The sequence below is a fragment of the Peromyscus maniculatus genome, chromosome 7, assembly GCF_049852395.1.
Source record: "Peromyscus maniculatus bairdii isolate BWxNUB_F1_BW_parent chromosome 7, HU_Pman_BW_mat_3.1, whole genome shotgun sequence".
NCBI classification, from domain to species: Eukaryota; Metazoa; Chordata; class Mammalia; order Rodentia; family Cricetidae; genus Peromyscus; species Peromyscus maniculatus.
In genome coordinates this window covers 26,550,771-26,571,214 of record NC_134858.1, presented here as the reverse complement: position 1 = coordinate 26,571,214, position 20,444 = coordinate 26,550,771, and the positions used below count along the sequence as shown (strand labels likewise).

Here is a 20,444-nt window from a genome sequence, read left to right as displayed (position 1 = left end):
ACTTCCACCTTGGTAAGACATTTCTGCTCTTCTCTGAATTCTTTCTCTGACACTGACAAAAAAAAAAAAAAACTATACACACGCCGGGCGGTGGTGGTGCACGCCTTTAATCCCAGCACTCGGGAGGCAGAGCCAGGTGGATCTCTGTGAGTTCGAGGCCAGCCTGGGCTACCAAGTAGTTCCAGGAAAGGTGCAATGCTACACAGAGAAACCCTGTCTCGAAAAAAAAAAAAAAAAAAAAAAAAAAAAAAAAAAACTGTACACACTACCCAGAGGTTCCTTTCTGCTCTGTATCCCCAAGTCGTCCCTTGCCATCATCATCAGCAAGACCCCCGCCACAGACTAAGGAATTGACCAAGAAAGCAGCCCTCTACATTAAGCCTTCAAGAATCCCATGTGTGGCAGGCAGAAGTGCTTGGAAGAGGGCTAAGACAGGGCAGAGAATGATGCTATGGATGCTGTGATGTACAATGATAGACAAAGAGCTGTACCAGGGATGTTTGCAACACACGTTTGTTTCTCTTATTACCAGATAACAACCCTGGAGTAGGCAGTTACTCACTCTCCTTAAGGATGAGTAAACTGATTGCAGGGGGTATTAATGCTTTCAGCCCTCATGCATACAGATGTTATTGGGCAGAATCAGGATTTATACTCAGATTACTCCTCATTGGAAAGACCTTGCCTACTGAGCTGTACACACGCCAACTGGAGCTCTTGTGACTGTGGGGTCATATATCCCCAGTCCTCTGGATGCAGCTAAACACCATGACTTCCTTCTTTGATGCAGCCCTCTCTAGCTGGGTACAGGGAGGCTTCTCTTGGACCAGTGGGGAAAAGGAAACACTACATTCTTAAGTCATTCAAATGAAATGCATTCTTCTGCATGAGAGGTAGGCTCACTCATAAAATCTTTTCTGGATTTGCAAGCAAGTGAGCATCAGACATTAGACTACATGGTAAAAATATCAAGAATTCTTGGGTCACTATAGTTACAGTTTATATTGTTAAAAAAAAAAAAAAAACTAAAGCTTCTCAGTGTTCAATTATTCTCATGTTACCCAGTTGCATAATGACTGGACCCTCTTCGTTAGATGGGAAGTGCCACATGCCCTGAGTGCAGCAGGACAGCTGTACTATTCTCTCCCTTCCCTGCTGGAATCATCTGTTACTTCCTGACTGCCTAATCAGGGATCTGCGCTTTACCTTCCATCACAGCAAGCAATAAAAACAGTACCTTCTCAAGACAAAATCAAGATAAAGAGGAGATGGAGGATAAGAAACGAGTTGCAGATGGATGATCTGAGGAGCTTAAAGTTCCTCTGGAATTAGGGAGGATGGCAGAGAAAAGAAATCAGGCATCCCTTGTGGACCATGCAGATATGATTGGATGACTCAGGAAAACGCTGATGGCACTTAAACATCTCCACCTGGAGGTTCTACGGAAGGGTACTTAAAACTGAATAAGCCCAAAACAGCATCGAATCACATCGTCTCCCTAAGATTTTAGAATCAGCCATCTTCTGCCCAGTTGGCTGAGCTGAAAACATGGAATATTGTGCATGTATATTCTACATCTTACAGTATGCCACACCTCTGGTCTCAAACATTAGCTGAACCTCAACATTACTCTAACTTGCTTACTGCTTCTTATTGCTCACCCCTTCTCACTTGACTGTTCATTCCAGTTCTTCCTGGCAGGGGCCCCTCTCACTGTTTGTTTGTTTGTTTTTAACCCTGTGGCCTGAGGGTCTTTCTCAACTGCAAACCTAACCCTTTCCTTCTTCTGAGTAAATATTTCTACCCCCTTGTTTCTTTTATGGTGAATTCCAGCATATGGTCACTTGCTGCAAAGGTTCTAAGGGTCTACCATGAGTGTCCAGCCTGTGGCCTGTGGACTGCATGTAGCCCAGGTATAGCTATGTAGTTATAAATGTGGCCCAACACAATATTATAAATGTACTCAAAACATTGCAACTGTGTGTGTGTGTGTGTGTGTGTGTGTGTGTGTGTGTGTGTGTGTGTAATTTCTTTTGTCACTCAATTATGTGGTTCTCCAGTGTGAACTTGGCGCATGAAAAATTGTTACAGTGGCAAAAGATTGGACATACCTGGTTCTTGCTGATCCTGTCTGGATTCTTCGGAGCGACCTCTGTAACAACCACACTTCTTCAAGTGGCCCATGTTCCCATGCCCAGTTGCTTAGCCTTCTTGTGTTTCTCTCACATCTGTGGGGTCTGTGGGATGGCACTCTGTATGTTACTCACCCCCCTACACTTTCCTGGCTACATTCCTCTGTTCCTTGAAGACTCAACTTCATATCTCCTCTTCTAGAAGTGTGTCTAGAATCCCCCCAGTCTGAGTTCAATGCTCTTCTGGTTCTGCATAATACCTTAAATGATGTGTTGGACTACTCTTTATGGAATGGAATCTTGGGACTGGTGAATGCTAAAAGGCCTTGTCCCATCCTATACTTTTAAATCTGAGGTGGGCTTTTTTTGAAAATAACTACTTTTCCTATTAGTTTGTTATCTCTGTGCCTGTACTGATGCCTTGGGAAGTCAGGTTCTACCAAAAAACTTACTAATGGAATTTTCTAAGCTTGTGTCCTTTCATAATCCAAGCCTCATAAATATCTGTCTGGTTTTTGCATTTCTATAGGAGAATGACATAGAAAGCATGCCTTGATTTTTCTAAAGAAGCAAACATAGCTGAAATGATCTCTTTCAGAAGCTTAGGAAAATGGGGACATTGAGTGTCTAAGGGGAGGATAAGAGAATAAAACCAGTGTTTACTTTGCAACAAACTGTTTCTCATCAGGGCTTACGCTAACATTTTTATCTGTTCACATCTAATAATCTAATACTTCTAACAGGCAGTCTTGGAAGGTGGCTATTATAGCCACTATGTTGTCAGAGTTGAGAATGAAGTTCAGCGAAGGCAGAAATTGGTCCAAGGCAATTTGTAAAGTTGTAATTTTAAAAAGATATCCCCCTAGTTGTATCATGCCACATTTCTGGGGAAAATACTTGGTTTGAGGACTCTAAGTAAATGAAAGAAAATACGTCTCACTAGAGATAGTTAATGGAGAAGTAAATACTGTATCCACTCTTGTGTTTGAAAGAAGAGATGCTTTTAAACACTTAAATGCAAATAAGTCTGCCATTTCATCCCAAGGCAGAGCAGTTGAGGCATCTTTTCTTGTGAAGCCTTGTTCCAGAACCCAGTATGGCCACCCTTTGCATCCGATGATGGTCTCCACTGTTGCCAAGTCCCAATCACCTCTAACTCTCTCAACCACCACCAAGGCTCATGGAGCTCCCTGGTGCAGGAGGGACAATGCACTCTGTAACCCTACAAGGAGATGGAGCATTAGATTCCAGCCAGCTTTGACACTTTGGATGTTACTCCAACCCATCCCAACGGTCTTAATTCAGCTTTATCATGAACTGCATAGTGTGTCCCTTTGGCTGTTTCGAGTTTTAATGCCTTTCCTGGTACTTATTCCTTTAACAAATGTTTATTTTTCCCATCACAGACTTCTTGAACAGTGAATGTGCCATAGTTCTGTTAACCTGCTTATTTTGTATTAATAATATCTGTGAGCAATGTCCACCGCCTATCTTAGTTGTTTACATCCCAGATTTTTGTCCCTGGGGGATCAATAGGGAAAAATAAGAAAGTCTCCTAATTATCTCCCAATATTTGTTCTGTAGCCTACAACCATTTTCTCATCTCTCTATCATAATACTTGCAATATTTTACTGTAATTGTTCCTTTTTATACAGCTCTTTCCTTATCTTAAATGTGAACTCCTTGGGGGAATTTTTCTGCAGATTTGGTGCATGCAAATGAACACATGAATAAACAGAGTGCCTATGAGGAAGAAGAGAACCCTCCAGACCAGACGACTATGATGACACCTTGGTAGCATCACTTGTGGTGTCCCGGTTTGGGGTTCTAGAACTGATCAAAGGTCTTAGTGACAGTGTCAGTCACCCTTAGCTTTCACAAAGGTAGCGAGTTTACTAAGCATCAAATAAAAGACTGTGGAAAGAAGGGGGAATCACCATTCAGGCTCTCCCTGTCTGCTTCTGCAGTCATTGGCTATGTTCACTGCACAACTGCAATCTTTGTGTTAGGAAGCTAAGCATGAAGTTGCACATGGTGGCACACAGCTGTAATCCCAGCACTAGGGAGCAGAGGAAGGAGGGTTCTCAGTCAAAGGTCTGCATATGCCATCGAAAGAGACCCTTCCCCCAAATAAATCCAAATTATTAAACAGTAGTTAAAACAACTAACCAAACATACAAAATATGAGACGTTAAGCTTTGTCTGAGTGTTTTCACTCCTAATTCTCCATCTTCTTCCCGATGTAACACATCTCAACAGGAGCAGGTATGCCCTTACACGTCTCCCAAAGCACTTCTGTGGGTATACGTTTTTAATAGGGTGTATTTGGGGTGAAGATAACAAAAATGCATCCAATCGTTTAGCGACTGTGTTTCAGAATAACTAGATAAAGCCTCCCTTGTGGAATAGAGAGATAACAGCCAAGATTTTCATTACCTTGAAGTGGGCTGAGAAATAGGTATTTCTGCCAAAGGCTAGCTGGAGGATGCTCAGCAGATGGATTGACAGGTAAGAAATGGATAGATGGCTTAAATAAATAGAACGAGAACACAGTCACATTAGGGAGGTGCATTATTGTATAGACAGAATTAGGGTAGTATAAATGGGGAAATAATATGTGAATGGCTAGGCGAGTGGTTAGCTGATGGAAGAATAAATTGGTACTCTGATGTTTGATGGCACAGAGTGGCCAGATGGAGTGAAACACTGGTAAATGTCTCTACCAGAAAAAAAAAAAAAAAAAAAAAAAAAGAGCAAGTAGATGGGAAATTGTTGTGGCATGAACGGAAATAGAAGACAGTCAGGTGCAGAAAGGAGGAAAGTGATGTAAAAAAAAAAAGAAGAGAAAGTATGGAGAGGAAGGGAATGTGAAAGGAGTGAAGGTCAGCAGGGGAATGGGGATGCCATGCTCTCACACCAGACGCAAGGAGAAGTGACACTCCCAGTCATCAGTACCAAGCATTTACTTGCCATTTTGATTTACAAAGCACACATATAGCTCATGTATCAAGGTATCTGTGATCCTTTTCCTCAGGGGAAGCTGAGTCACAGAAGGTCTGGATTAATCAACAAGAATAAGAATACAAGTCTCAAAATTTTAGCTCAAGAGCTTTTCCAGAAAAGCTACTTGTGTTGTAAAATGAGATGAAGAATCTTTATCTATCCCATCCTGAACTCCTAAATCATCACTGACCACTCCCCTCGGCTTTATCTGTGAGAAGCCTAGAGCAATCTAGGGGTTGAAAATAAAAATAAAACATATCAGAATTTGGAGATGAAGCAATGGGAAGGTGTATTAAAATCACAAATGGTACAGATGAGAGGTAAAAAGGCTGAGTGTGTCCAAGATGAAATACCTCCCGGGAAGGACTCACCGAGGGACAGCTTGCTGAGAGAAAATGATTTTTTAAAATTTATTATCCATTCCTTTAGAAAAACAATGTGGTAATGGAGAAGAAGTTGGGGTCTGGGGAGAATAAAATGTTTTAGAGATGACAACCTGGGAAATGGGGCATATTACTATTTATTGTATGTATATTACGACAGTTGAGACTTTGAATGATAACCTGGTGGCACCTCCATTCAAGAATGAGTGTACATCATCACTGCCATCCTTGGCGAAAGGTGCAGACTTCAGCCAAAGGAAGTAGTGGAGACTTCGAAATGAAAGAATGGCCAAACTGAGAAGAACACAGTCATTGTTTTAGGAAACTTCTGATTTCAATTTAGCCAAATTCAGTAAATAACTGAGATTTTGGGGCTTGAGCTGAATGTTTCGTTATTTGTAAGTAGCATAGATATTTGCTAGACATAAGATACAGAAAGCAAATAGAGTGCTGTGTGTGTGTGTGTGTGTGTGTGTGTGTGTGTGTGTGTGTGTGTGTGTGTAGAAGAGGAGAAAGAACAGGAAAAAGGGAGAGGGAGAGAGGAAGGTGGGGCCATTACTCATATTTTTGATCACATTGACTCCCCAAAGTCTACAACACATAACTGCTTCATTTTTTTTTTGTCATTACTGGATCTCAAAGGGACATCCTAATGAAGAGCCCCCTAAAAGTTACAAATGTCTTCAAACTTTATTGATACACTGCACAATCACAACCGTCTTGTGTTCATCCTGAATTAGAAAAGGTTACAGCTACAATGTAACATGCACAAAATCCAGGTAGTATATTCACCCTCAATACAATGGTTGACAGAAATCAAGTCTTCATTGATTTTTGAAGGAAAAAACAAGAAAGAAAGCAAAAGAAAAAAAGGGAAGTTTTAAAGGCTGACAAAATCATATTCTTGTATCATGTGATAAAATTTTAAAGCATCAGTACATAGATTTGTTTTAAGAATAATGGTGAAAATGGGCACACCCATTGTCCAACACAGCTATTAACGGCACCATTGATAATCATATAAGTTTTTGTTTTTAATCTAGAGGACTCTGAACTTGACAGATACATTTCGTACACCCACACATTCCTCACAATTGCACTTTACATGTCACAAGAATTTCTGAATGATTAAAAATGTTCCTCTTCACTAACACAAGGGCAGCTATTATTACTTACCATTGTTATTATTGAGATTCTGAAACTCTGCCAAATAACCTGGTATGAAGCCCCACAAGGATAGTGGAGGCTCCCAATCTTTCTTTCTCCACCTAGTGGTTTGAAACAACCATGTGCCTTAAAAGGGCACCACTCAGGAGAGGGGGGTGCGGGAAGTCTCTTCCAAAATGCTGGAAATCGGGTTTTGCTGACTACTTTCACTGTGAAGACAATTGCGTCTAATTAAGTCCACTCCACGTTCTTTTGGGCTCCACGTTCTGCACCTGAAGGCTAAATTGCACTGGTTCAGCTTTATCTCTTTGTCACATTTTTAATTGCAAATCTATTTCTTCTTCCTTCCATTTACTTCTCTTCTCTTATGTAAGAAATGGGGGAAATGAGACTGGCATTTTTATTTGTTTGCTTTTGTGTGTGTGTGTGGTCATTAGAAGTTTTCATCATACGGCATCCTGTACACTGTTGCGTTCCTAGTTAAACACCTGTGAAGTGTTGCTGTAGCTACTCAAACGCGTTTGTCTTGAAAGAAAGAGAGGGGAGCTCTGGATAATAAGGGGGGAAGCAATTGGACATGAGAATTTCTAGGAGTAAGACTTATGCCAAATAAAACCCAAATGTTCTTGCTGTTGGAGAAAAATACATTTTGCCCCCAAATTAAAAATAGTAATTATGCTGCTTCCTCTAGCTCTAACAAGAACAGCTTTAGGGTTCCCAATTCTAGATACTGTTTTTCCTATTCTGGTGAAAACTCAGGATCAAACTGGTGACAGAAATTCCCTCATAACTTCATAAGCTATTCCTCTCCACCATCTCTTATGGGGCTGGCAATTGCTATATGGGCTACTAAGAACAGGTGCCCCTCCTGAAAGCATCAACCCAAACAATAGTATTAAACTTCAACCATTCTTGATCCAGTGGCCGTGATAAACAATCTGGGATCAACTATCTACTTTGGGGCTTTTCTGCTCTTTTGGTATTTCTTTCAAAGATAGGTAGAATTTGCTCTTCCTCTTTGCTGAGGACAAGTTGACCAGAGAGATGCAGAAAGAGATTCTTAAAACTCAGCCTCAGTGGTGGAGCTCCTTGAGACCCCAACCACACCAGATTTTGAAAACTAACTTCCCAACCCGTGAACAACATCCCAAAGCAGTATGAACTTCTGAGGATAAAGATCCCGTCATCTGGGTGATACACGGCCCTCTCTTTCCTTCTGTTGAACTGCACACAACTGTAGCCCACAGCAGAAGAGCCGTGTGGAGCTATCTATGTTTTGACAACTACATCCCCACCCTTCCCAATGAGAAGAAGAAAGAAAATCTAAACACCCTTGATTAAACTTGCAGATGACTGTCTCAGGCACTTGACATTAAACTACTTAAAAACAAGCTCGGCCAGAGCGATTAACACTAGCACTTTCATTGGTGTTGCTTTGGTGGAAGGACAAATTAGCATTGCTTTGGGAAGGGGAATGTTTTGGGATAACTACCTTTGCTGAATTCCTTTTACCTAGTCTCTTGATAAATTGTACGTGGTTTCCACATAGAAAACCCACAACGTTCTACCAGTTACTCAGACTAATGTGATCCTTTTTTCCTTACCTTATCCCTCCCCCACACCCACCCTTGACAGGCTGAACAAATTTGTCTAGTAGGCCTGATCCATCCCCCCTTCATGTGTAAAGTCGGAAAGGCATGTGGAAGTGTGTATGTTGTTTTTAGCGAGCAGCTGCTCTTCTGCTTGCTTCAAAGTGTGGGAACCAGCTCCCATCACATGGAGCCATCTTCACCAAAGTCACTCAGATAACCCAGGAGCTGGGGTATGTCTGTTCTGTAGAAGTCATTTTCATATCGTGTACCCAGTTGCCTGGAGTCATTTCTTCTTGGTTTTCTTTTTCCCAGACATGAGGATTGGCTAGAGCATGCTTTTTTCCTTCTGAAGTTTGGATGGAGTAGGTAACTACCAGAGACACGTCTAGTATCCAGTGAGAATAGGCAGAGCAGAGTTGCATGGTGACCCTGAGTCCATACTCAGTGGGGTTCTGATGATCTGCTTGTGCAAGGTGGTGAAGAACGGTTACAGCTTGTCCATTTCAAGCAGCACATCACCCAACACTTTTCAGTTCCCATGGCATCCACATTTTCCTTTTCTCCAAAGTAACAAATGTAGGATTAGTAGAAAACCCAAATGCCACCTTTATGTCTCGTACAAAGCTTGACACCAACCCACTCCCAGGTGCTGAGTGCAGTGACAGATCTGAAATTCATATATCCGACCTGTAATTCTGACTCCGTGCCTGCTCCTGATTGCCTCTGGAAGTTGGAATAAATAGACTGGTTTTTGGCACATCATTTATGCTCTCAGAGTCTCATTCTTGGCAGCTCACTAGGAAATGCAGATGTCTGTTTACAGCTGGCAAGTAGAGTATTAATTTTGCTCACCCCAGCTCTATCTCTTATGACAGCGCTGAGCTTTCGTATGCCAAGGAAGCCTGCATTTGTATATATGCGAATATGTATAGACAGGTCTATATGTACCCACTGTGGGTATCGTATTTATGTGGCCATAGTGGCACAGAGCGGGATACTTATACTGGAGTGGTCAGTGAAGCTTAACAGGTACTGAACTCTAATGGAACCCATAGTTATCAGTTTTTAGAGGTGGACCTGAAAAGGGTCCCAGAGGGAGGCAGGGCATGTCTGTGAGAAAATCACTGTTGGGGCTCCTTCTCAACTCACTCAGTAAGCTAGTCCCCAGAGAGATCCCTTTGTGGCCTTCAACGTTGTTCATTTGAACTGCAGGTTCCCTTGTGGGCTGAGTTCTTCTGTTCCCAAGAGACAGTGCTGAGAGGCTGGATTTGATCTTCTTTGTACACTAGGCCTGCTTCGAACACAGAAATGTGGGGACATTTATCCCCAACATGCTAGAGAAAGGGCCTGGGAAACAGTATTACTTACACTTCCCGCCTGTTTGCCATGTTGTGTTAATCAAGTGCTTGGAAATTAAGTCAGTAGCTCAAGTGCCCTCAGCTTAGAAGAGCTTTCTGAAACAAATACCAGAGTTGTCAACACATGCGCCACGTAATTGGCCTCCATCAGCCCTTTGCTGGATAATTTTCAAACAATTCAAATCAAAACTGGAGCAGAAGGGAGATGCTTAGCTATAGTTATCCCACCTCGGCTGATGGACTGTTGTCTTTACAAAAAAGGGACTGATGCGTGGTTCTCGTCAGGTTCTTTTTGCTAATGAAAGCCAGCGACGGAGAAGTTCCTCCAAGTTCCTGACATGCACTTTTCTTGAAAGGCTGAGAGCAGCATGAGGTTGGTACCTTGATCTTCCAGCTGTTGAAGGAGAGATGCAGCATAATCAAGCTTCCCCAGGGCTCGTCTGCTTCCCGAGAAGGCGCTTCAGGAAACAGTCTCTCTGGGAATCATGAGGGACTGATCTTTAGATTGCTACTTTGGTCCATCTGTTCACAATGTTTAATTTGGGTGGAAGGGTTTCCACATTCCCAAGGGTCCATGGCATAGGACATTGCTCTTCTGTGTAGTTAGCCTGTGAGATCACTGGCTTTCACATAAGAAGTTGCTAGGCAGATTTGAAGGTGACAATGTCTATTGATGATGGTGGAGAAATGGAGATAGTGGCATGGACATATATGATCAGAGGTTAATACAGTGATGAACTGATAGTGAGTAGTGGGAAAAGAAACAGAAAATAGTTAGATAATTACATTGATGTTATGATAAATAGAGGAAATGGATTGTGTGCGAGAAAGACAGGTGGACAGAACTAGATGGAGAGATAAATCAATTGAATAAATGGATAATGGTATGATTGCTTTGATAGCTTGATAAAATAATTAGCCAGCTATTGATCGCCTTTTCATGAGTTGTGACAGCATTTAAGGGAAGCACTAGCATTAATATACTTCCCTCATTTGGTTACTTGACTTGTAAATGTTTAGTTTGGGGCTGCATGCATAGTCTCAAGCCTGTAATTCTTACAGCTAGTGGAAGAAATGCCTAGAGTGGAAAGGCCAGAGAAGATGGCAGAATCTTACATGTGGGTGTAATTATATGCTATCTATGGATATAATGAGAGAGTTTCTTACAAAGAAAAGGTGGGAAGCCTAATGGAATAGGTGATGATAAGCATGAGGATAAGGACATGTCCCTTTTGAGTGGGGAAATGATTGAAAGCTCAAAAGACAATAGGACACATAGATGCAACTCTTACTGTGGACTACATTGTAAGTCAAGTTGTACCTTCAGGGTGTTTGTCATGGGATATAGTCTTTTTGCCCAGTTTTGTGGAATGCCTCTGTGTGTGTGTGTGTGTGTGTGTGTGTGTGTGTGTGTGTGTGTGTGTGTGTTAATGGTTGTGGGAAGAGAAGTAGAGAAAAGGAAGGCCAAGGTAGCAGGAACAGATTCCATTTGGGGGCACACCAATGAATGATTATCCTACCCTTGGTAGACCCCTGCCCACCCCAACCCCCAACCCCACTCATTCAAACTAAAAAAGAGAAAAATCAAATCAAATTGAAAATCAATCCCAGAAAACAAACAAACAAAAGTCAAGAAAAACAAAAATAAACAAAAGAAGCCCAAACTGGTTTGCCCTCCGCAGTGTAGATTAAAGTCTGTGATATGGAGAAGCAGGCGTTGCTCAGAGGACCTATGGTTTCTTATCAAAACTTGATGAAGAAATGGGCAAAGAAGGTCCCTGAGAGCCAGAGACAAGCCAGTGCTCTAGAGGCCGAATTTACACCATCAATGACTGCTCCAGGCCCTGTGTAGGGGAAAGAGAGACAGATTCATTAGCATATAGCCTATAGGGCACCATATTTACCCCTGACAAACAAGTGCAAGTCATGCTTCTCTGTGGCAAGTATCCCAAGTCCCATCCCTCCCCACCGACCCTTCTAGGTGTGCAGAGCCAGAGAATGCCCAATAGGAAGACAGAACCCTAAAGGGAGTAGTTAATGGGTTGCTTAACTACTACCAGCTTTTCTACAAAGTTCAAGAATGAAAAATATGACGGAGTGAGTTAATGACAGTCAATTAAGCACATAGGCTCAAGATCAGGGCAACAGACAGGGCTCTATTGTAAGCTAAGGCATGATGACCCCTTCACTGCCTGTTACCATCATTTTCCCATGGAAATGGGCTCTAGTACAGATAGGGGTGACCAGGAAATAGACAGGTATGGGTGTGAAGGAGAGGATCCCCAGGGGTGAGAAGCAAGAGTTGGGGAGAGAGCAATGGAGATATTTTGTGAGTTCTAGAAGTCTAGATGCAGACTTCATCCTTTTTATGTGTAATTTGGGTGTTCGGAGCCCCTCTCAAAGCTGCTAAGGGTAACAAAAGATTGTGAGTGGGTATATCTCTGTCACCAGTCATGGCTCTAATATCCACAAACAAAACTCTGCCGCCCCAGAACAAATCACCACCCTACATATGGCTCAGCTTAAAGAATTCTCTCTTGTTTTCTGTCTTTCTTGTCTCCTTCCTCTGGCCCTACAGAGTCATGCAAGTTCTATAGAAAAATAAAACCCCAGAGTTACAAGTCAGGCTCCTTCACCATGCTTCAGAAAGGCAAACTACCAGCTACTCTTATTGTTGCTTGCCTAGGTCCAAGGCCACCTGGGCAGGTGTTGAACTCTTGGGCCCTTCCATGAACTTTGTTTACAAACACTTGGAGTGGTAAGCCTAGTCAGTAAGTACAAGCAACTGTACCCCAGGAAAAGCAAACTGCACATTGTCAAAGGAGTGAAAGCCACAGAGAGCTGCCTCCATAGGACCAGAGACAAAGGGAAGGATAAGCAGACAGATAACACATCTCTTCTTCCAGTAACTCAAGTTAGGCCTCCATGGCCTCTTTGGGAAGGAAACTGAGCTAGCAAGAAAGAGTGGTTGAGAAGAGCTGAGGATCTTCTTGAACCAGAACCAAGTCATTGGCTTGGCTGTCAGTCTGTGTCATGGCCTTGCTTAGGAAGGGGTAGATTCATCTCTGGTTTTAAGGATGGCCAGGATTCTTAATTTAGCAGTGTGACTGCAGCTGTTTCTTCCTCAAGGATTTCCAAACAGATAAATTTCCCCTTGACTTACAATTATGCAATGCTCTTATAAACTAAAATGTCATATTTATTTGGTGATAGCTTGAAATTTGGCTTGCTATGTACTGCATTTTTGCTATGGAGTATTCATAAACATCAGCAGGAGCCAGACTCTATCATAGTGCTTTGGGATCCATGGAGGTGAAAAATATTTGTGAAAATTAGCCTGATTCTTGGGCCCCTAGCAAGGCCAACACACATCCTAATGAACTGTATTTGCCCATAGAAAGTATTAAGTTTGAAAATGTTTCAGTTGCAGAGCAGTGCAGTTCCCATAATGGGTCAGGGATGGGTCAGGGGTGGACAGGGTCTTTCAGCATAGTCTGAACTGACCTCAAGCCTGAAATTCACCTGCTATAGCTAAGTAAGTTTATAAGGAACTACACAATGCAGATTTGGAAGGTTTGTATTTTTCTTCACAAGTTTCTTTCCAAACTGGTATCTCTAGAATACACAGCTTTACCTCAGCATCTACAGAAACTTGTTCTAGAAGCCATTGCATATACCAAAATCTGCAGATGCTCAAGGATCATAGCTAAAATGCAAAGTGCTTTAACAGAACCTGTATATATTCTCCTGCATACTTTAAATTGGTATTAGAGTCTGTATTTCTGTGGAAATGGTTGTTACATTGCTTATAGAGTAACAGCAGGGAAATGAAACTGTCCTTATTTAATACAGATATTTTCTATCTCTCACTCTCTTCTCATTCTATTCATCATCATCTTCCTCTTCCTTTTCCTCCTCCACTTTTTTCCTCTTCTTTCTCCTATTTTTCTTGTCCTGGAGATTGACCTTTACATATGTTAGACAACTGCTTTACTACTTAATCTAAACACAAAATTTCAATGTGCAGTTGCTTGAATCTATGAATGACGGACTTGTGGACACTGGGGAGTATTCACAAATACACATACTTTTCTTTAAAGGTATATTGTATTATACATAATAAAACTATACATTTATACACATTAGACTAATTATGTATGTTCATACATGTAAATACATATGTATACTTGTGTTCAACTCATCCTATGTTGATATTAACTTGGGAAACAACTGTAGCCCATGTTTCACTCTCAAGAAAGGTATTTAGTGTAGGAGGCAGTGGGTAGATTGAAGCCTTTCTGTGAATGTCTGTCACTAAGAGGTTGGATCTAGTTGAAGCAAAGCATAAAAGAGTAAGAGATGGAGAGAGAAGGACGTGGAACCCTAAAGAGAAATAAGTGTTTCTGGTGGGGCAGTGAGACACTTGGGGCTCACTGGATAGTGGGTTACAAGCATGTTCCTTTTGAATATTCCAGAACGGGAACCATGAAGATGACTTAGAAAATCTATGGATTGCTTGATGTGCTGACGATAACAGAGATGTTGTGTTTGTACTGTGTTTTGTATGGGGCAAGCATGAGCCTAAAGGCTAAGCATATTTAAACTCCTTTAACCATAGAAACAAACCTCCAAAATATATCCACTATTGTTTTTTCCAGTTGGTAAACTGGTAAACTGAGGAGCAGAACAGTTAGACATCTTGCCTAGGATCATACAACACACACGCCTAGAGCTGCAATAGAACCAATCATTGTCTGAAAACTTGTGCCTTGGTTCTAGCAACCCTTCTTTTTCTCTGATGGAAATAAAGCTTCGTGTGTCCCAGAAGCCACAGCATCATGTGGTGATGGGAGCAATGGACTGGGAAGTAGATTCCATGCTTCTGCTGCTCCCTAGCAAAATGACTCCCTTTCTGAGATTTGGGTCTATTATCTGGAAATAGAGAGGAGGGAAGGTGTGATGGCCTGTAAAGCTCCACCCCTATTTTCTGAGTCCATTGGAGACTGTGCCTCTTATGCTAGGAGGATAACTTGGAAGCAACCGGACAACCATCAGCAGGTAGTGTGAAGTATCACCATGTGGCTTTTGGTTCTACTGCATGACTGCCCCCTCCTAAGAAATTCAGAGGCTCAGAAACATCCATAGACCCTATGGATTCCATTTTGGGCCCCAGTTTCTGTGTGGCTGTAGGGAGTTGTCTTCTATTTAGCAAGCATGACAAGCACCTGCTTGATGTATCAGGTGATATCATAATTTACTACCAAAGCACCTTTGGTTAATCAGTCAATAAAAAGTAGGGATTGCAGCCCAATAATTAATCTAATCCACCATGATACAGATTAAAACCAACAGTTTTTTCCTCATACAAATCCTGGACACATTTGAGATTTGGCTGCTGGTCCAAATAGCAAGAATGGCGCTCTACAGGATGGCTCTGAGGCTTTGTTCAGAGCAGGAGGGCAGTGGCTCACATCCATGTACCTCTGTGTTGGAGGGCCGTGAGACAAAACCACATCTACAATGAGCTGCTTTTTAAAGTGCGTCCTTACAGTAACCCTGCTTGATTGAGAAGGAGAAAAAGAAAGCACCTGAACTGGGTAGCTCCCTCTAGGCTCCTATAGACCGCAGTCAGTTTGCTGATTTAGGCAAATGCTTCTTTGCATTGGGATATGGAAAAGGGATGGATTGATATTGTTTAACCAACCTGGTAGACACCCATGCTTGTGTTGAAGCTCACCTTTGAACCTTAAGATGGAGTTGGTTTTTGCTTGCAAGCTTAAGTTCAGTGAATCTGGAGTCATGCTGCACTTTGGGGAACTGGAGAAACTCCTGATCCTGAGCTCACAAAAGCCCCACACATGTATTCAGAGTCAGAATCTTTACTCAAGTCCCAACTTCTTTGGGTACCAGCTGCATAGGCTTCTCCAGGTACCGGGCAGCTAACACCAGTTTTAACTTTAACAAATGTGGTAAAGCATTCAACTGATGTTCAGGTGTTTTTTTTTTTTTTCCTTTGTTAGAATGATTAGTAGTGGAAATAGCCTGGAAAGTAGTTTCAGTGCTGTTTTCTGAAAAGCTGACAACAAGATGTGCCTGCAGAAAGGCAGAAGGTCTGGAGATAGGTAGGATGACAAGATGGACTAAGGGACAGGTCTGTGGGAACATGGGTAGCAAGGCTCTCAACAGGGCTACTCTGCCTCCTTGATCTCTCTACCTTGTCTATGAGGTCAATAAAAGCTTTGGGCTCAAGTCGTGGATAACTCACAAGTTTAAGTCGTCCTCTTAACTTCTGAAGTTGAGTTGAGTCAGCCCAATTTAAGTTTGCATCCTGACGCTGGCTTGCTGTTGGTGGGGCCTTAGATGAGGTACCTTGTGCTCTCTTGTTGCAAATGGAAATAATGATGTGGAGTACGTGGGATTTAAATGGTTAAGACAGTGCCTGGGATGCAGTAGTCATGGACTTGAGGTACCTGCTGCTGTGGGTTGGTGGTGTATTCTCCAGCCTCTTTTATATTTTTGCTGGGATGAACGCTAGATTATTCATTTAGATTTCTCACAAGAATGTTGAACTTAGAGTGAGGTTTTGGTACTGAGAAGCAGTTTAGTGGTCAGAATGACCACTTCTGAGAGGGGCCACTGGCTATAAGGGATTCAGAGGATGCTTAAAACTAAGGATGAGGGGAGAGGACCCACAACCAAGCTTTGCTGCCAAGTCAAGGATCAAAGAGCCAACCTAGAAAAGGACATGGATCCCAGGCCAGCCTGAGAGAGGTCACAAAGTACCTACTATGTCTTTTCTCGAAAGACAGCCACAGACTCTACCTTCAAAGAATTTATATTCTAGTGGCTTCTGCATAGCCTCTCTCTGTGTCTAAAATTTTTTTCTTCTGACACTGGGGATTAAATCAGGGCTTGGTACATGTCAGCCACTATGTCATGGATATATCCCCCACATGCAACTTTTTTTCTTTGTTTTAAATTACTGTTGAGACATGAGCTCGCTAAGTTGCCTGGTATGCTGGAGAGTTTTATGTCAACTTGACAAGTTAAAATCATCTGAAAGGAAGAGATCTTCAGTTGAGAAAATGCCTCTGTGAAATCTGGTTGTAGGCAGGCCTGCAAGGCATTTTCTTAATTAGTGATTGATGGGGGAGAAGCAAGTCCATTCTGGGTGGTGCCATCACTGGGCTGGTGAGCCTGTGCTTTACAAGAAAGCAGACTGAGCCAGCCAAGGGGAGTAAGCAACACCCTCCATGGCCTCTGCATCAGCTCCTGCCTCCAGGTTCCTGCCTTGTTTGAATTCCTGTCTTGATTTCCCTTGATGAAGAACTGCAATATGGAAGTGTAAGCCAAATTAATCCTTTCCTCCCCAACTTGCTTTTTGTTCATGATGTTTCATCATGGCAAGGAGCCTTAACTTAGCCTGGGTTGACACTGAACTTTCTGTAGTCCAGGAAGTCCTTGAACTTGTACTTGTGACCCCCCTACCTCAGAGCTGGGATTACAGATGTGTGTTAGTAAGTTTGTTGTCTTCTTTTTTTTTTTCACACCCTCACAGATTCTGGGGAGAAATCCATTTGTGACAAATAACCCCAAGGCCCTTGAACCTCAGGAGCACCCAGCTTGCTGGATGGTCATAAAGAGACTTCATCTGAAAGAACTAAACTCAGTTTCTGCCTCTGTTTCCCACCAGCAGGCCGAATTTGATGAAAACAGCCAGGTTCTCCCAAGGGGTGCTTTTAATAGGGAAAGGTGGTCTTTCTACCTTCTAAGGCTATTCTGGGGATTAGTTGAGATAGCCTTTAATTGCTAAGTATACCAAAAGGATGAGTACAAGGAGGTGATGAGGATTTGGATGATGCCCTGTGTGGGGATCTTGCTTTAAATAACAAAACCCCATGGGAAATGCCATCTGCTCAAAGACTGCCAACTGTGAGAGTAACCTTGGCTGTGGCTAATAAGTGACTCTATCCCTCTCAGGGAGGCTGGTGTCCACAGGTGAAAGCTTTCTAATGAAGAACAACCATCCTGCAGAAGTGCCCGGAGAAGTCCAGTTCTCCCCTCAGGCCAATGCTGCCTTTAAGGTATCATCGCTGTTTACAGCTAACAATGACTCAGTTCAATGAAAATAACTCCTACAAATACCAAGCTTCATTAAATACCCTTTCCAGGGATAAACTGACAGTGAGAACCTGTAATTATGCCCTTTTCCATTCTTCCATCCCCTCCTCCTTTACCCTTTTGAATGCTAAAAATTAATTGCTTTCTTCATGCCTGAAGTTGAGCATCTTTGAAAATCAAAGCTGAAATGAGAATGCAAAGGCAGAGAAACAAACTGTGAGTGGCCCCACGCCTAGGGGACAGAAAGGCAGACAAGCGGAAGTTAGTTTTCAGTGTACACACACACACACACAGAAAGAGTGAAAGCAGTAGCTTGGTGGGAGCATGCTTGCCTAGCGTGTACAAAGCCTTGGGTTTGACCCCAGTACCGCCAATACACACACACATATATACTTACATACAGACAAAAGGACAGGAAAGACAATGACAAAGAGACAGAGTGTAGAAATGGCAAGAAGATAGAACGATCCATTGGCATACACTACATGGCCAGATTAGTTAGGACAGACCTAGATTTGAAGCTCAGCCCGAGGATGACACATAATAAACCAAAACACAAAAGTGAGGTCTACCTTTGAGAGTTTGCTGAGCTCAAGGGCGTCAATATTGGACTATCCAGTATTAAATTTGATTGGTGATTTCAATTGGAATTAGGCCGTGTTGACAAAATTAGAACTGGGCCACGATCCTGGCCACCTGTAGTCTAGATACATGCTGCTGCCTTCAAGGGTGACTCACCTCTACCCAGACTGTCAGATGCTAACAGTGCCCAGATTCATCCAAAGCCTCCAGAAACAAACATGAGACCCCAGACAGGAATCTGCCTTGTAAGAGATTTCAACGCTTAAAAATGTAGGGGATGTTACCTACGGTGGAGGTATTGGGATATGCTGTTGGCTTCCCTTCCTCTTTGCAAATTATAATGAAAATATGGCATCTTTCATCAGTAATGGCAGAATAAGTAGCTGCATGCAATTCTATTAAAATGGCAGGTGGGAGGGTGAACACATTAAAAAAAAAAAGCACAAAGAAACAAACCCCACAGGCAAGTTGAACTTGTTGCTAACATGGGAGATCAAGGCAATATCTGAAATCTAAGGAGCTACAGTTTTGTTCTGAAATTTGGATGGGTTTATGAGTGCGATTATGAACTGCACGACCTTCCTAATGAGGAACCAAAAGGATAATGATGTTCGTGGTGATTAAAAGAGGAGAAGGGAAATCTAATTAGAGGATGTGTGCGCTGCACTTGTTGGTGAAACAGAAACCTATTTTCAGCAGTGCTGGCTGATGAAGGCACATTTCTCTTCAAAGAACTTTCTCTCCGTTGTCTTTAATTACAGTGGAAAATGTGGCACCGTGTTGTTTTACAAGTGAGATTAAGCAGGTCTTGCAGGAAACTATGAAGGGCCCATAAAGTGGCAAAACCGGCAGCCATCTTTGTTTTGTTCTCTTTTTATACCGGCTTCTGTCCCACCACGAAAGACAAAAGCTTAGCAAGTTAGTGTCAGAAGTTAATTCAAATCTGTAAGCTCATCACAAACCTGAGTGAGCGAATGAGAGAGACTTCTGGCTAAACTGCGTGCCTGTGCTGACATCAGCACACCCGGCGTGCTCAGTGTTAAATTCTAAATGCTTAGGCTAATAGCCAGATGTCAATGATTCACAGAAAGGAGGTGGGGTGCCAGCCAGTGACAAGGAACCTCATCAGGAATGAAATGTGAAATGTCTGCATTTTCCCCCCCTTATATGTTGACATTTTGCAGGTTGGGAAAAATATAAATGATTATGCCGCTGTCATCAGCCAAAAGCAATGGTATTTCTCTCTGACTCATTCTCTCCCACCTGGATTTAAGCTGTGGATTTGTAAAATAAAAAAAATCATATACATTATCAGCAGGAAATGGGCAGATATGTACAGCTTTTGATGCGTCTGCAAGGATGTCTTCCTAAAGAGTGAATTGGAATGTTTGATGCAGTCTCCTTCAGAAGGAACATGGGGTAGGTGGGGGGCTACATTTCAAATTAGAATCTGGCCATGTGGATGGTAGGAATGCAAGGGGAAATCAGAGAAATAGTGGTGTGGCTTCCCTGCAGGGAGAGAACTAAGTGTCCTTTCGAAGATCTAGCTGCCCTTTGCTTGGCAAAGGGTTTTAAATGAATAGAGGCTATAACTGATGCCCCCATTGACTGGAAGATTTATTTACTAATTCAACAAACATTTGCTGGGCAACGACCATTGCAAGACATGGTGCTACATCCTCTAAGTGCAGAAACAAATACAAACAGAATGCAAGCCTCAGGGCATGCCACTTCAGGAACCTAAGGATGAGGGATTGCTCCTTCAGTGAGGCTCGGAAGTGCTCTGCAAATGGGCTGCCATAGAGCACACACTCGGAGGATTAGTGTGGCTTTATCAGGCAGAAAAGAGGGCAAGAGCTTGTGCTTGTGACCCTCTAAGATGCAGGAAGGGATAGACGATGTATAGGCTAAAAAGAAACACAGGCTTCAGTCTGGTGTTGCTACTTGCATGGTAGAATGTCTACCTGGGGGACTTGTGTCATATCATTGACATTCTCTGAGCTCTAGGCTCTTCTTCTATGAGATGGAAATAATAAGAACTTCGCGGCAATGGCTTCTTAGGTTCTTAAGGCCCCGTGCTAGTGACACTTAGAGCTTTTTCATTA

General features: G+C 42.5%; 1 protein-coding gene across 8 annotated transcripts in view; it reads right to left on the bottom strand.

Moving 5' to 3' along the window:
* Nucleotides 1-11,010: 11,010 nt before the first annotated feature.
* Opcml (opioid binding protein/cell adhesion molecule like) overlaps nt 11,011-20,444 on the bottom strand; it is a 1,130,894-nt gene continuing 1,121,460 nt past the window's right edge. For all 8 annotated transcript variants that reach the window (XM_076575912.1, XM_042280598.2, XM_076575910.1 and 5 more), the window contains one exon: nt 11,011-11,480. In XM_076575912.1, coding sequence (XP_076432027.1) covers nt 11,380-11,480 — 101 coding nt within the window. In that variant the 3' untranslated portion in view covers nt 11,011-11,379. The remainder of the gene's footprint in view (nt 11,481-20,444) is intronic.